General features: G+C 38.6%; 2 protein-coding genes across 6 annotated transcripts in view; one reads left to right on the top strand and one right to left on the bottom strand.

Moving 5' to 3' along the window:
- Nucleotides 1–15836, top strand: part of CTNNA1 (catenin alpha 1) — a 69231-nt gene that overhangs the window by 19664 nt on the left and 33731 nt on the right. For all 5 annotated transcript variants that reach the window (XM_083606436.1, XM_083606437.1, XM_083606434.1 and 2 more), the window contains exons 7-8: nucleotides 119–322; nucleotides 15128–15208. In XM_083606436.1, coding sequence (XP_083462562.1) covers nucleotides 119–322; nucleotides 15128–15208 — 285 coding nt within the window. The remainder of the gene's footprint in view (nucleotides 1–118; nucleotides 323–15127; nucleotides 15209–15836) is intronic.
- On the bottom strand, nucleotides 1092–15134 carry LRRTM2 (leucine rich repeat transmembrane neuronal 2). Its single transcript, XM_083606573.1, has 2 exons — nucleotides 12391–15134; nucleotides 1092–12112 (listed from the first exon to the last, which is right to left on the bottom strand). The coding sequence occupies exons 1-2, from the start codon at nucleotides 12392–12394 to the stop codon at nucleotides 10566–10568; spliced, it is 1551 nt and encodes a 516-aa protein (XP_083462699.1). The 5' UTR covers nucleotides 12395–15134; the 3' UTR covers nucleotides 1092–10565.

Here is a 15836-nt window from a genome sequence, read left to right as displayed (position 1 = left end):
ACATGCTTGATGTCAAAAGTATGAGTTGCGTTTCCTAATATTTCTAAGCTGTGTTCATCAAACTGACCCAGAGTAGTATGACACTTACTTGGAGTTTAAAACTTTTTCTTCCTGCCAGAAACAAATCATTGTGGATCCTTTGAACTTCAGTGAGGAGCGTTTTAGGCCTTCCCTGGAAGAGCGCCTGGAGAGCATCATTAGTGGTGCAGCCCTAATGGCTGACTCATCCTGCACACGTGATGACCGACGGGAACGCATAGTTGCTGAGTGTAATGCAGTGCGACAAGCCTTGCAAGATCTGCTTTCAGAATACATGGGAAATGTGAGTAACCAAATTATGTTGTGTGTTTATTTGTAAGTGAAATTTGAAGAGAGGCCGTAAAACAGTATGGTTTGAATTTGACTAGAATCTCTTAAGAAATAGAACTGGAAATAAAGTTGGGTCTTTTGTAACTTTTTTCTTTTGGATATACTCTCTTGGTGTGTTGGTATAACTTTTCCCTAACTTCTAAATTACTCCGTATCTATTGAATTGAAATGAGGGTTGGATGGAAAAGCTGGATGTTGAGTATTCTGTAGCTCCAGCTTCCTGCAGCCCTAAATAGATGTGTTATGGCCTTACATTGTGCAATTACTGTTGTGTATGAAATGGATCTTAAATATAGCAAGAGTCTTGCTGGGGAATATCAGCAGTATATAGTACTTTTGAAGAAGTAGGCTCTTGTCTACAAAAGCTCATGCTACAATTATTTATTTAAAACGGTGCAGCTGCTCCTCTGAAACATATGGTGCAGCAATAATAAAGTATTTTTTGTACAGGATGTATTTTCATTCCAATGTGTGGACTATTTCAGTGACCTTCCCACATGCTACACAACTTGCATTGTGAACAAAAACCACTGTTTGGTCAGGTCTTGAGACAAGTGCAGCTCTAGAGATGCACTGAAGAAACACTCAATGCTTTAAGTGTTCCAGGAGATTTTGTTAACATATGCAGCAGATATTGACAAATACAACCATATGAGTGCATGTTGAGGGTTAAAGTGACTAAAGTGATGTGGTCTTTTAATAAATGACGACATAGCTTAAGATGGTGTCGATGCTGCAAATATAGCATCAGTGACATCTGTTTGCATAAGATACATTTGTGTTCATTCCACATACTATAAAGAGATTTAAAAGATGGCAATAGAACTGAAACAATTCAGTTCTGACATCCAACATTTAAGCATTTGAATTTAGGATGGGTTTTTGACAGCAAAATAAAAATCCTTGCTTCAAGTCCACATAAGACTTAACTGCATTTCACAGTGATAACTGTCAAGCCTACTGCTGGTACCTGTCATATACTTTCAGACTGAAAATGTTCAATCTTCCATCAAATGTATATTTGTATATCCTTACAATATTTGTAGTAAACTTGTTAAAATTTGTAAAGAGTTTGTGAGGAGAGTTTCCTTCAGCAAATTTGGTGTCAACACTAATTACAAATGTAGGAAGTAAAAAAAAGATTTGTCTAAGAATGAAGGAACAAAAGGCATGTGCAGTTTGGGTGGCTGCAGTGTCAACTATCTGCTGCTTGGTCTTCCTGTTGCAAGTTTCACTCATTTCTGGATTTTCATTTATCTCTCACCCACACCCATGAGTACAGACTAAATCAATTAAGACTGCAGTTTGAGAACAACTAGGTTAACGAGCATCTCTTGTTTGCTTTATTGGGAGAATTGAGTGTCTGAAATACTTTTATGACATTTACAATTCTTACTGTAAATTGACTTGATGTATAACAACACAGGATGCATGATGATTTTTAAGCGTATGGAAATAACTATGTTTGAAATAAAATTTGAGAACTGATGGTCACTGCCAACAAATAAATTATTGGAGGGGGGAGTTGTCAAATGCCTACGAGACTGAATAGTAATTATAGATGTAGCTTCGAATGTGTGCATAAAATGGCTCTAAATTAATTTGACCTCATTTACAAAACAGGGCAGAGGGAATTTGGTAAACTGCTGCTCAAATTGTGTTGCAATCCATGAGTGTCAGATGTTTGCTCTAAACTGCAGGCATGACCAAACTTGGCCCTCCGGCTGTTTTGGGACTACAACTCCCATCATCCCTAGCTAACAGGACCAGTGGTCAGGGATGATGGGAATTGTAGTCCCAAAACAGCTGGAGGGCCAAGTTTGGCCATGCCTGCTCCAAAGGCTTCTTTTGCTTCAGCAGTTAGTAATCTTTGAATGGTCATTGTACTGTTTATTCCTTCCTAAGTAAAGTGTTAAGGGGAGTAGCAATAAGGCATCATTAAAGAGCTATCTATGGCTGTGCTTGGGTGGGGTGCAAAGAAGGAATAAAAAGAAGGTGGTAGTAGTGGGAAGATTAAAGGCAAGTATATTATAAGCAGGGGAAGAATTGGAGGATTTTGTGCTGAGTGGCACTGTTTTAAAGGCTCAAGTTAGGATTATTGAGATTCCATTGGAGGGGTTGGTCTAGACTTGGCCCGCCAGCTATTTTTGGGGCTACAACTCCCATCATCCCTAGCTAACAGGACCAGTGGTCAGGGATGATGGGAATTGTAGTCCCAAAACAGCTGGAGGGCCAAGTTTGGCCATGTCTGGGCTGTTAAGGGTCCCTTTCCAATTCTGTGATTCAAGGAAATCTTAATTCTATAACATTTAAGTTTATTGAGCTGGTCAATAAACTTATTGAAGATGATTGTCAAGCAGTATACCTGGGGTGAAATCTAACAATAGCTGTCCACAACTGAAAGATACTGTTGGCATAACAGATTCCTTCTCCCCCTGTAAGCCCCCAGTATTAGCTGTGAGGGGCAGGGAGGAGGATACTTTACAATTTGTGGGAAGGGAGCTGTAAAATAAAGGTGTCCCCTTGCATAATACTGGATGTTGCCCAACTTCTATTAGAAGCTTTTAGTGAAGAATAGTTATTCTATGAAATGCACATTCATGGTGTCAGTAAATTGACCTATTTATGGATCAGCAGCTAGATTTTAAAAACCGGAAGTAGAGTGTAGGAATCAATTGCAGTGGTAGGGACGCTTTTTCATCTTTAATTTTTTTGATGCCCTTATATGCCCCAGAAACCTTCTCCCAAAATTGGACTTCAGGCAGCATTCCAGGAGGTGCCACTACTTCTATGACCCTCTCCCCCCCCCCATCCAGATCACAGCAAATAGAAGTAGATCTTATTTCATGGGAACATAGCTTTACTGGTTCACCTCATGCAATAACATCCCCAGTGAGCAAAGCTTTCAGATCATTAGCACTATTTGCAACAGGTTATATCCATAAAACTTCACCTAAATATAAGCACAAGATAGTAGAGGCAGCAACCGATTTGCACAGGGGTTATTCTGGACCCCTACGTGTGTCACTGGAGCCCACTTAAGGCTGCCCCAATCCGTCCCTTTTTGGGACATTTCTGGGTTTGGGCAACACACATGTTTGCAGTTGCACACATCGGAGAAGCGTGAACCAGTCTTTGCGAGTAGTGTGAATGAAACTTGTGTAATTAAGTAAAATTATTTGGATCCATGAGAAATCTGAAGATGAACTCTCCGTGAAAAGCACTTGGCAGAAAGTAATCTTATGGTGTCACTTGGCTTGCATATTGGACAACTGATGGCGTTTGTGTTGAGACAATTCATTTCCTTCATAAGAAAGCAGAAACCAAAGTGGTTTAATCTAAAACACAATTAGGCATCTGTATCAACGCAACATGAGCAGAATGGTGATCAGAATCTAGAGAGTTACATTTAAGTATATCCGAGGCTTTGGATATATCCAATGGAATTTGGCTTGTTTTTCTTTGACTTGCAATCCCCAGTACCATATAAAAACTACTTTAGAACTCAGAAGTTTCAAACCAGGCTTGCAATAAAGCATGGAAAAGGGAGTACTTGAGCACAAATCCAAACTTTTGTTAGATGTATAGAGCTAGCTGCAGTTGTTCAGGTCCTGGACCATGTGTCCACTTCATGAAGTCCTCTATGCCATTCTTTTGTATGTTGAGGGAAGATAAATTGCTGAAGAGCTAATTTACCAGGTAATGCTTCGTTTCACAGTGCTTCTGCTTATATTAGAACATTATAATCTTAACTTTGAAATCAAGGCAGAATTGTTTTTTAAAAAAACAAACAGAAAAAACCACCCCAACTTCAGCATCATAGTAAGAAACACTATTTTAACTGACTTGAAGTGCATATGAAGGTTAACGTAACGACATTTAGGCACTAAATCAGCAGTGTGTTTGCGAGTGAGACATAGGTGCTAAAGAAAAACAAAATTCTGTAGTTTGCTATGCCATTACAAAATAATACTCATTGCAGCTGTTTTCCTCTCTTCACAACCCCAATCTAGAGCCGCATAAAAATAAATAAATAATAGTATTCCACCATCTGACTGGGTTACCTTAGTACCTTGCTCATGCCACATGTGTTTCCGTAAATTAGGAAATGCAGACTCAGCCCCCCTTTCCCAGTCCTCTTGTCTTACACAAGATTGGGAAGGAGGTTACTGATGGTGAGCACAACAAATGCTTTTAGTATGGCATGACTATCCTACTGGGCAATCCTATCCTTATCAAATGGACTGCCAGCTGTACCCTTGCAAATCAAAACGACATTCGCATTGTCCATGCTAGTTCAATTTAATGGTTGCAGGAAGAGTATTTAATCTTTACCTCTCAGACAGTAGTCTGACATAGAATTCTGAACATCCATTAAAAATGTTAGTTTTCAACTGTAAGGTCAGGATTCATTATTTGGTTCAGGATAAGATCACAACAGCAGTACAATCACAATTCATACATATATGATAAAAAGATGAAGTAGGTTCCCAAATGCATATTTGGGCTTAAAGCAGATTCAGTGTCTGAAATTTTGAAGACTTCTGCCTGTGAGCATATTGCGAAACTTAAAGGTGAACAGGTAATCCTAGCTAGGCAGATAGAGAAGAAGAGAATTTTTTTTGACATAGTGACAGATTCACAAAAACCCATTCATTGGGTTCCCAAATTATAACTTTAAAATAGAAGCCAGTGCAGTCAAGTTGGCTGAGCTTTAGCAATCACAGCCAGTCTAGGTCATGTTTGTTGAACAGCTAGGAAACAACCAGTTTATACACATCAGAATAAACACACAGTTCTTTTCCAAATATTTGGGGGGGGGGTTACTACTTTGTGTGGCACTGTCTTGTTCATGAGTCACTTTAGGGTGCCATTCTAAACTCATTTGGAAAGCTGGGCAAACTCAAATCTGTGTCTTGAAAATAAAAGGATTTAAATCCAGCTGGTCCCAGGCTATTTCATGCTTGTTAGGTTCTTCAGGTCTTTAATATCAAACTATTAACCCAAAGTGTTTCCCATTTTTTAATCTCTCCACCCGCCTCCCTGATTCAGTAATTGCTGCTTTTCACTGCTTCTTCCATGTAGGATTTTCTTCCATTGTTTGTTGTTCAGCTGTTGGTTACATTCATTTTGTTTATTACTATGTGATGAATTGTATTTTTATATTGTAAACCATTCTGTGATCCTCAGATGAAGGGCAGTCTAGAAATTTAATAAATTATTATTAATAATAACAATTCACTTGAGGATCCAGAAAGTTCGCAGTGGCCAAAGTTCTGCCCTCCATAAGTTGTCAGACTACAACTCCTATGAACTCTGACAGCAGGGACTGGTCTATGCTAATGTAGCTAACAGTAGCATTTCACTGGTGTGTAATGGAAGGTACCATACTCGGAGCCTTTCTAGACAGCCTATATTGCAGGAGCAGTTAATTTATAGCTGGTCCTGAAGACTGCCGAGGTTACATTTTGTCACCAAATAGATTGCATTACCAGTATTTTTCATCTTGAAATGGCATCAATAAAGAGGCAACTTCTATTTTTACAGTATACACAATTTTAATGTTTTTTGTACACTGCAATTACTGCATTATGAACCTTTATCCTCCACCAGAAAATGCATCTTGGAACATTATTGGCACAAGTCATTTGGAATGTCTGTTAATATTTGATTTCAGAATTAGATGAAAAGTTCCAGGGGGGAAAATAGTAATGAGAGAAATGATGGACTAGAAGTATTGGAGAGACTTCTGAAGTTTGCATCATGGATGTAGCTACCACCTTGTTCTCTTAGGTGACATGACCTGCATTTATGTTGGGCAATGGTGTAATCTAAACTTTTATACCCCTGTAGAGTGAGTGTGTTTGTGTGTATCACACACAAATCAAGTAACTACTTGAATATTAAAAATGATTCCAACGTATTTAATGTTGCTATCAGTTGAAGGAAGATAATGATTGTGAAGCAAACTCCCATGTATCTGATCTTGGAGTGCAGAAGATTGTGGCACCCAACATGATATAACCTCGCCACCATGTTCTTCCCACATGCAATAAATTGTAATTCTGAAGCTTGCTTGCAAGGACCTTAATGGCCCGTAATGGCAGTAATTCATATACTGAGGGATTTGTTGGGCAGTGGCAGTTCCACAAATAAGATGTGGCTCTGCTTGTTTTGACCCCTCCCCTTCTAAGGCTCTGTAAGTGTAGCTGTAGAAGACATGAAGGAAAGCATTCTGATATTAGCAAATAAGAGAAAACTTCAAGCATGTGTAGAAACCGTCACTGATGAAAACACATAGTGTATGAAGGTTGGGGGAGAACTACAGCTGCATGACACAGTGCATTATGCTAGTCTTGAGGTTGATTCACATGTGCATATCTCCATGATTCATGTTTACGATGCAGCTTCTATCCATTTTCACTGTAAACAGTGTTCTGCTTTGATGTTGGTATTCTTTTGCTTTATATTTCTTATTGCCAAAAGAACATATTTTTCTGGGAAGAATTAATGTTATGCCTTGCACAGATTTGGTATATATATATACATATGGTTATAAATCCCTACTTTTTTCATTCTTTAACTTTTGAGGGAGGCAGAAATAAAGGGAAGTGGCCAAAGGGAGAGGCAGGATATTAATCTCATACTAGTGAATTAAAGGTGCCTGACCTTTTGTAAGCTAAGAGAAAACATAAATATTACTCCTCCTGAATAAATTTAGTGATTTATTTAATGATAAAAGGCCACCTGGCACCTTCGCTGCATGGGTTTAGGCGCCAGGCGAAAACTTTTCTCTATAACCAGGCCTTTGTCTGATTAACATTCTATGGTCTTTTACACATGTTTGTGTTTGTTTTTGTTCTTGTTATGTATTTTGTGTTCTAATTTTGTATTTTTATGTTGTGAATTGCCCTGTAATGAAGGGCGGTATATAAATTTAATAAATAATAATGCATGAAACACTCTCCTTTCACTTATTTGATATTTGATGTATATTGGCCAAATTGTAGAAACCTGAAAATTTTTGTGTTTGAATTCAGTCTGTTGGCATTTCATACATGTACATCCTTTGTAGATGCTATTGTCAGTGTGATTTTGCAGGTTTGAAATGATACTCATACTGTATGTTCTGTTGGTTAAAATAATACTCCTGACATCTTTGCCTTATACAAGACTGAATGTGACTGTAGTAGCAGCCAGTTTGCACTCAATAAAATACCCTCTTTCCTAGATAGACAAAGCAAAATAGAATTTAGAAATATAGCGAACATAACTAGTGGGCGGGCTTGCTGTGTACAGCTCAGTGTTGTTTGAAAGACTGGTCTATTTTTATGGATGCCAGTGAATCATCACGTAAGCCATATGATTCCTCTTACTGTGCTTTGAGTGATTGCAAGTTCAAACTTAGTAGCCCACATAGCTTTTGGTTAAAGCAGCCAAAGGTCACTATAAAGACAAGTGTTCATTGTGGCAATGGAAGTATCTGCAAGACATGTCATATCTTTGTAATCCAAACCTGCTTGAGTATGGAAATAACATTGGACTGTCCTTGCTTAGGTGTCTACAAATACCAGCTCAAAGTGAAAGGATAGATAGGTGGGTTAACATGGCAGGGAGGAATAGAGAATTTCCTTGAAGGGAAAAGTAAACGCAGATCAGACTATATCAGCAGTTCCACATACTCACTTGCTGCAGAATATCCCTTTCCTACCACACATTTGGAGGAGATAATGGCAGCAGTAGAATTCTACTGGCGTCTCTTGCAAAAGCCCAGCATAAGCCATAGAAAGTACGCAGGAGGGCAGGGGTTGTTGGGAACTAGAAATGTTGGCTAAATAAGTCCAGCCTGTTTCCCAGCTCCTACATAATTTTTAAGTAATTAACTGGGATAATGTTGGGCTATTTTCAATTGGAAATATGCTATAGGAAGCAAAAAGGGTTTGTAGTGGTAATGATCTTGGGCATGTAAATGGTTCTGTGGAAAAACTACTGGAATTTATATTTCCCACTTTATACTAAATTCTACAGAGTTAGTGCATTGCTACTCAGCATAGTGAGGAACTGCAGACATTTTTGAAAGAAAAGCCTTGTTTGCTACCTGTTAAGGAAGGGACCGGCTTCTGCTCTTAAGCATTTATCTTTCATTGCCAGGTACCCACCTATGTCCACCTTCCTAACACACTTGTAGAGTTATGCACAGCTGATTCTTGGCAAGACATGAAATTATCTGTGTCTCCATATGGAGTGGGAGCTGGGAGAAGAGGCTGACAATTTGCAAGAGTTTGGTATATAGAACACTAATCTCAATGAAGCTGAATAGATTCTTGGTGGCTGCAGTGTTTAAATGCAGAGAGAAATTCCCTTTACCCAGATGCATAGAATACACCGTATATGGCTAAAATAATGGCTTACTACATGAGATATTTGCAGATATCCTTCCATCTGTCCATCCATTTTCACTCTAGTAGTAAACAGTCAGTGGCTTAATAGAACTAGAAAAATAGGAACCCTCCTATTAAGTTAAAATCGAGTCCAATATGAAAAGCTTAAGCTCATGGGTAGTGGACTTTGACTCGGTGGCTTTAAAGTCTTGCATCTCCAGACTACTCACTTTTATGTTAAAGCATTGAAATATATTTATCCAAGTACTTCACTAAGAGATATTACGCATATAAAAATGGATTTTTGAGCCAATGGTTAGGTTGAAAACTTTGCAGCATAGTACAACACACAATACTATATACTGATTTAAGAAATCCAAGCACCAATGTTTCTTTTCCCTCTGCATGTACTTGTAAATACTGTTGCAGCTGAACGTGGCATGATATGTTAGATCTACATATGTACATTTCCTTCTAACTTTATAGCTTTGGTTATGTGTTCATGATTTTTGAACAGTTGTATTAAATTCTCCTCTCCAATGGACTTCTGTCTACGTAGATGCACAGTAATATTCAATTCCATAACCCAATCTGGAAACTGTATTGTTATCCAGAAATCAGTTTTGTTCAGAGTAGTTTTGTACTGCTTTAAATATTTCTAAACGTTCTGTTCAGCAAAATAGTGTTCCTAGCATTGCTTTTTTTAGTAAACCATCTCTGATATCCTACATTAAAATGTTCTTACGCCTCCCAATATATTTATCTGGAAGTAAGTCTCACTTCTGAATAAACCAGACCAGGATTTGAGCATAAATCTTACTGGATTGGATTGTTACAATGGTAGATGAAAGCTGTACTGCAAGGACTAATTTGGCCTCCAGAGAAACCAGTAGTTGGTGCATAAAATAGTTTTCTGGTCTAGACAAACAGCTGGAGATGAAAGGAATAATTTTCTGTGTATGCTTTAAAAAAACAACCATCTCAGTTTTCATTTGTGTAAAGTATATATTGATTCTTAGTCTGAAATGTGTCCCATTAAAAGTCAAGACAGATTTAATAAAAGTTGAAGTGTATCTAATACTTTGAAGACCAAACTGCATGCTACTGATTGCCTGTAGACGGTTGATATTTCAAAGTAATGGGGATGTAATCCTGGTTTATTCAGAACTGTCAACAGCTATATTCTGAATCTGGAACACATTTAGATAAGCTGAACTCTCAGTATGGAGTTAAGAAAATAATAATCTTTTTCCATGCTTCAGTACACTGGAAAATCCCCTCTTTTGCACCTTTCCACTGTAGATCATAAGTCCCAAGAACCAGGTTTTTTTTTATGAAGAAAATTCCATTAAATCTCTACTTCAAAAGAAAACCGAGCCAGCTGAAATGTTGGGGATCATAGCTACAATGCTTCAATTGGTAAAATGTCCTCCCTTCACTGGGTCCTGTAAATATATACCTAACATCTTTTCATCCAGACTATTCTTCTAAATCAAATCTGGAGGCTTGAGAGTAAAAATTTACACGTATAATTACATAACATGAAGCAGTTTACATATTTTGGGTTGAGCATATTTAGACTTCCAAACATCAGGAGTGCAAATTGAATGCAAACATTGCTGCTTTAACACAGAAAATACTATGGGTTTAAAAAAGCCACCCTTAGATACTGCATCACTCAAAACAAGTAGCCTAGAAAAAATCCAAGCTTTCTCAACATTTGTAAAAAAATCAAAAATATGTGTAGGATCCCTGCAATTTAAAATAAGTTCATCTGATTTTTTTTAATTTATTTTTTTTGATTACCTGTATATATTATACTTCACATTCTTTATAGGGTAGTTGCTGACACTTGCACTGTCCATAACCATTAATGATGATGAAAGGTCCTTCATGGCTGGCTTCATATTCATTATATGGTCCTTGGTCTGACATGTTTGACATATGTAGCCGTGTTTGAGATCGTAGTTGCCTGTGGTTTTGAATCATTGAGCACTGCCTAATTTTTCTTAATGTGGGAGGGCAGCACTTCCTGGAGATGAACACTACAAAAATGATAAAAAAGAAAGAAAATAATAAAGCCATTGTTCCTGTAATTACCTGCTGGCTGAAGATGGCATTGTTCGGCTCAGGCAACTGCTCTTCTGTAGTAATGGGTATGCCTGTCGTAGTTGAAATTTCTTTGTCTCCCACATGGAAATTTGAGGAGCTTATCCTTTTTGTATATTCAGTAGTTGGAGCTCTGTAACTTGTAGCAATGGATGTAACAACAGTTGATAAATTCCAACAAAGCTGAAAACCATAAACTGCATCTAGAATATCCTCTCCCTGGGTGTGGTTTGGGCTATGACAAAGTATCGAATGCTCCCACCGACCTTGGAAGCCACTCAGCCATGTGGCTAGTGCACATATTTTGGGGCTGCATTCCCAGGGATTGCTGGAGAGGCCCACTGTAGTAAGGGCTGTAAGTGAATATAAAACCTTGGACTCCAGAGTGGTTAGCTTGTTGTTATCCATTAGGAGTACTTTAAGATTAGGCATTGTTTCAAAAACTGTCATATCAATGGCTTTGATCTCATTTCCGGACAAATCTAGCTTTTCTAAAGTGCCCCAGGTCCATTCCATCCCGCATGTCAAGTTGCTAATTTTATTCCCCTGCAAGAAGAGCATGTGCAGATTGCTTAGCCGTAGGAAATGAGCAAAGTTAATCTTTGTCAGCTGGTTGTGCTCTAGGTGAAGTTCCCTCAGTTTGATTAATCCTGCAAATCCATTGCGTGCCAAACTTCGCAAGCGATTTGTGCTCAAATCCAGAAAATCCAAACTACGGCAGTCTGAAAATAGACGGACTGGGATAGTCCTCAGGGAATTGGAACGTAAACTCAAGGTTTGCAGTTTGCGAAGGCCATAGAACAACTCAGGATGCAAAGCAGACAATTGATTGAAAGAGAGGTCCAAATGTTGCAGGTTAAGCAGTTGGCTAAAAGTTGTGTTTGGCAAATAAGAGATTTTATTTGAACTTAAAACTAATTCCTTGAGTTTATACAGTCCTTGGAAACCATCTTCTCTTATCGTATCAATTTGATTATGGTCTAAATGAAGCCAAGTAAGTTGACTGAAGCTTGCAAACTGATCCCCTTCAAGTTCCATAATAACATTGTGCCTCAAAGACAAACCTAGACAGCCCTTGTCAGTGGTGTTTGGCACTGAGTGAAACCCCTGAGAGTCACAGTAAAAGAGCAGCTTCTCGCAACGGCATTTTGGCGGACAAGCCGTGCCCAAGGCAGGCAGCATTTTAAAAACAATACTCATTGCATATACTGCTGCCAGCATAGGAGCCCCTAATGGCCACTTGAAATGTAAGCCTGCAGAATATAATTCAGGGAAACAACAAAATAGGATATTTTTATCAGATGTATGCTTCCAACAAAACGGAGAAAGAATGCTACAGATAAATCACATGCATTAAAATGCTTCAGGTCTTAAGAATATAAAACAAATCCTCGTGAGCATCTCTCTGAATTATTGACATTACTGATAAGGCAGCTGAAAAGTGCCTTTTAAATCTATTGTTGTCTAAATGTGCATTTCTAAAGCAAGGTTGACTGCACATAGTACAACAAACAAAAATATATAAACTTACCCATTCTTTTGAGTACGTTGGCGGTTGCATTCAGTCGCAGTTTTAGACTCAACACAGTGAGTCTGTAAAAGGCTCTAACGCTGACAACCTTTGAATAATTTACTTTCTTCTACTGTCCTCATCCGAGGGAAAAAATGACTTGACATCCTCTTTTCTCATATTCCTTTTGAATTCATTTCCTTGATTTCCAGCGGTAGGTCTGTTAATTCCTTAAACAGTGCTGAATTGGGAGTTCTTTTTGTACTGCTGCTTAATTGAAAATGCTTTCCACTGCTATGGCTTTTTTGTCTTAACTTGTTGATGGCAGAAGGGTGGCTTATTGCTGAGAGAAGCTTCTGTAGTCGCTTGAATGCATTTGCTGAAAAGCTTTCAGGGATACGGTACAGGAATGCATTTGCTTATGTGCTGCGACCACACAACTGTATATAGGCTGACGTCATCCTGTGACGTTCCTTTTTGTTTGGGTTTTCCAGAAGCTTTGCAGTTTAAGACACAGTGGTGCATACTGTGAATTGTGAGATTAGACTACCACTAAGAGGAAAAACTAATTGTAGGAATTTTTCATCCAGCATTCAAGTAATAGGAATGACTTTACATGAATCTCTCTCGCAAGTTACATGTTTATTACAATAGCCCTGAGCTATATATCTGAATTTGTGAAGTAAAGTTACAGTACTGATTTTTGTGACATGGTGGTCCGGCTGGCATTCTTCTGCCTACATGTGTGAGAGCAGGGTGCTAATTTTAAAAAAAATAAAAATCTGCCAAGGGAGAGTTGCATGGGATTAGCATGTCAGAAATTATTTGTATTGCTATATAATTAAAAATCTAGTTTAAAAGGAGGATTTATTTTATTTTATTTTTGCTAGCAATGGAGAAAGAGTGTTTTGGTAAAGACCACATAGGAGAGTCAATCAAATGCAATAGCTTTAATAAATCGCTTTCTACTTTAAAATGTGTTTTTTTTATAAAATTAAGATTATGTCATTCAAAGCTCTAATGGTTCTACTTCTGGATAGTTCGGATATTATTTGAGAACAAGCAAACTTGAGTCCTATTCTAATGAAACAAATGTGATAATGAGAACTTGAAGAACAAAAGCAAACGTGGGTGGACAAAGAGTTGACAGGGAAACTTGAAATAGATCTTGAGGATGTTTGCAGGCATCCTGGTCAATTTTCAGCCTTTTCTGGGGAAAAGTAAACTTTACTTTCCCCCCTACCTAGCCAAAGCAAATGTTAATTGCAAGAGTCTGGGTTTGTTTGGCAAAGACGACCATAAATATTTAATTTTGCCATGTGGGTGATATAGTACAGGTAAAAAAACTACCTGCAATTCTAATAAGCAAGAAGCTTGTGGCTTTTATTTTTATTTTTTAAATAGAAGTGTTAATTGGAGGGATTTTGTTCAAGTTGTGTAGCAAATTATATCAGTTGTTCAAATACCAGAATAAATAGGCTAGGGCAGTAAGAATGAATGCTAACTAACAATGCTGTATTAAGTATTTCGAGACTTGTTCTGTCATTATCTATATTCTGCAACTTTAAAATGATTTTACATATAACAAACTCAGTTGCTAAGTGAAAGCTTTTCAGTTGTCATGCTCACTAGAGGGCAGCACTGCACTCACAGTCGTAAGCAGACATTTCGAAGCCTGCTTGAAATGCCAGTCTCACCCATTAGCTCTGGCGGTTATTTCCCTTTTTGTACCTCTGGAAGAAGGCTTCCCCAGCATAAATTGCCTCCCCCACCCCCAAGAAAAGAATCCTGTTAGGTTCTCACCTCAGGCTTCTGCTTTGGATTTTTTAAACCCCAATGCTAAGGACCTCTCCCTTCACTCCATCTCTACAAGTATTAAACAGTTTGATTTTATGTTCCTACTGGCCAGAGGACAAGGGAAACTTCACAAGGTTTGTGAAGTTCTAACAACACAAAGAGTAGCTTAGCCAACATGCATGTGGGGAAAGTTTTAATGAAAAATTCCAGAGTTTTTCCCTAAAACCAGCGACACCAAGTGTTAAGATATGAAGAATTATTATTTGGGGAAAGAGGGAAAAGGGAAGAAAAAATGGAAGGCCACAATCACTCATAGACTTCTTGACAAAAATGTAAAGTTTTTGCAATGTCTGAGTCTTGGAGAAAGGCAGTTCTAAGAGAGTATATCTTTGGTTACCTAACTAGATGGTTTCAAGAGCCAAAATATTGAAAGGATGCTTCCCCTATTTATAGAAATTTGAAACCACTATAAACCCGTGACTCTCTAGATGTGGTTGAACTCCAAATCCCATCAGCCCCAACTAGAATGGCAATGATCCGGGATTATGAGTCCAGCAGCAACTGGAAGGCCACAATCCACCCCCCACTGTGATTTAAACTATTTTATCATAGAACTAAGTTTTTGACAGGTTCAACTATGTATAAGTGCTTCATGTGTTCAGCAGTGCCATTGTGTGAGAGCAGAAGTCTGCTCATGCAGTGTTTGATTCAACCCTATGTCTGTATCAACCAGTGTAAGTATTCAGTCCCATAAAGGGGCTCCTTGCTTGTGCATGTGACCTGAGCTTGCAAAGCATGGCATTCTGTTTGGACTTCAGTGTTGTTAGCCCATCATCTATGAGGCATTGCCCTTGACACTGAAGTCAGCAGAGAAACCAGGGTGTTCCAATCCTTTGGAAAAGAGCCATTGCAATGGGTACAATACATTAATGAAGCTTGTTTGTTTTCTCTAATTTTTTAGGCTGGACGCAAAGAAAGAAGCGATGCTTTAAATTCTGCAATAGACAAAATGACAAAAAAGACAAGGGATTTGCGTAGACAGGTACAGTATTAAATATGTATAAAGTGTTCATGAAAACAGTTACACTACATAACATTCCATTTATCATGTTAGCCTGATTCTAGCAGTCTTTACTGTTCTGTTCATTGTAGTAGAAAACTAAAAGATTGGATTCAATTAGAAGTTGAGTGAGCTGGCCTTGGAAGAAGGGAGTCGCAGTGTCTTCACAGAATCCTCTTAGGTGCAGCTTTGCTTGAGGCGGGCACATGACGAGCTCCTCCTCCTCTTCTCTTCAGCAGCAAAGGCCAACCTAATCGAGCCACCGCTTACAAGGGTTGTCTTCCTAGAATGAACTCTCTCCTTATGAAGAGAAAGCATCGAAGCGAGCCATTAGCAGTGACTGTTTTATTTTTGTTTTTGCCTTTTTCCTTGGCCACACGGAAAGTCGAAACTGCTATTGTGTCAATCTAATCTTGTTAAAGGGACACGGGTGGCGCTGTGGGTTAAACCACAGAGCCTAGGACTTGCTGATCAGAAGGTCAGCGGTTCGAATCCCCGCGACGGGGTGAGCTCCCGTTGCTCGGTCCCTACTCCTGCCAACCTAGCAGTTCGAAAGCACGTCAAAGTGCAAGTGCATAAATAGGTACCACTCCGGCGGGAAGGTAAACGG

Source organism: Podarcis filfolensis (assembly GCF_964270895.1).
Source record: "Podarcis filfolensis genome assembly, chromosome: 3".
In the NCBI taxonomy this organism is placed as follows: Eukaryota; Metazoa; Chordata; class Lepidosauria; order Squamata; family Lacertidae; genus Podarcis; species Podarcis filfolensis.
Note: the sequence above shows the minus strand (reverse complement) of the source record. Positions and strands in the feature narration are given on the sequence as shown.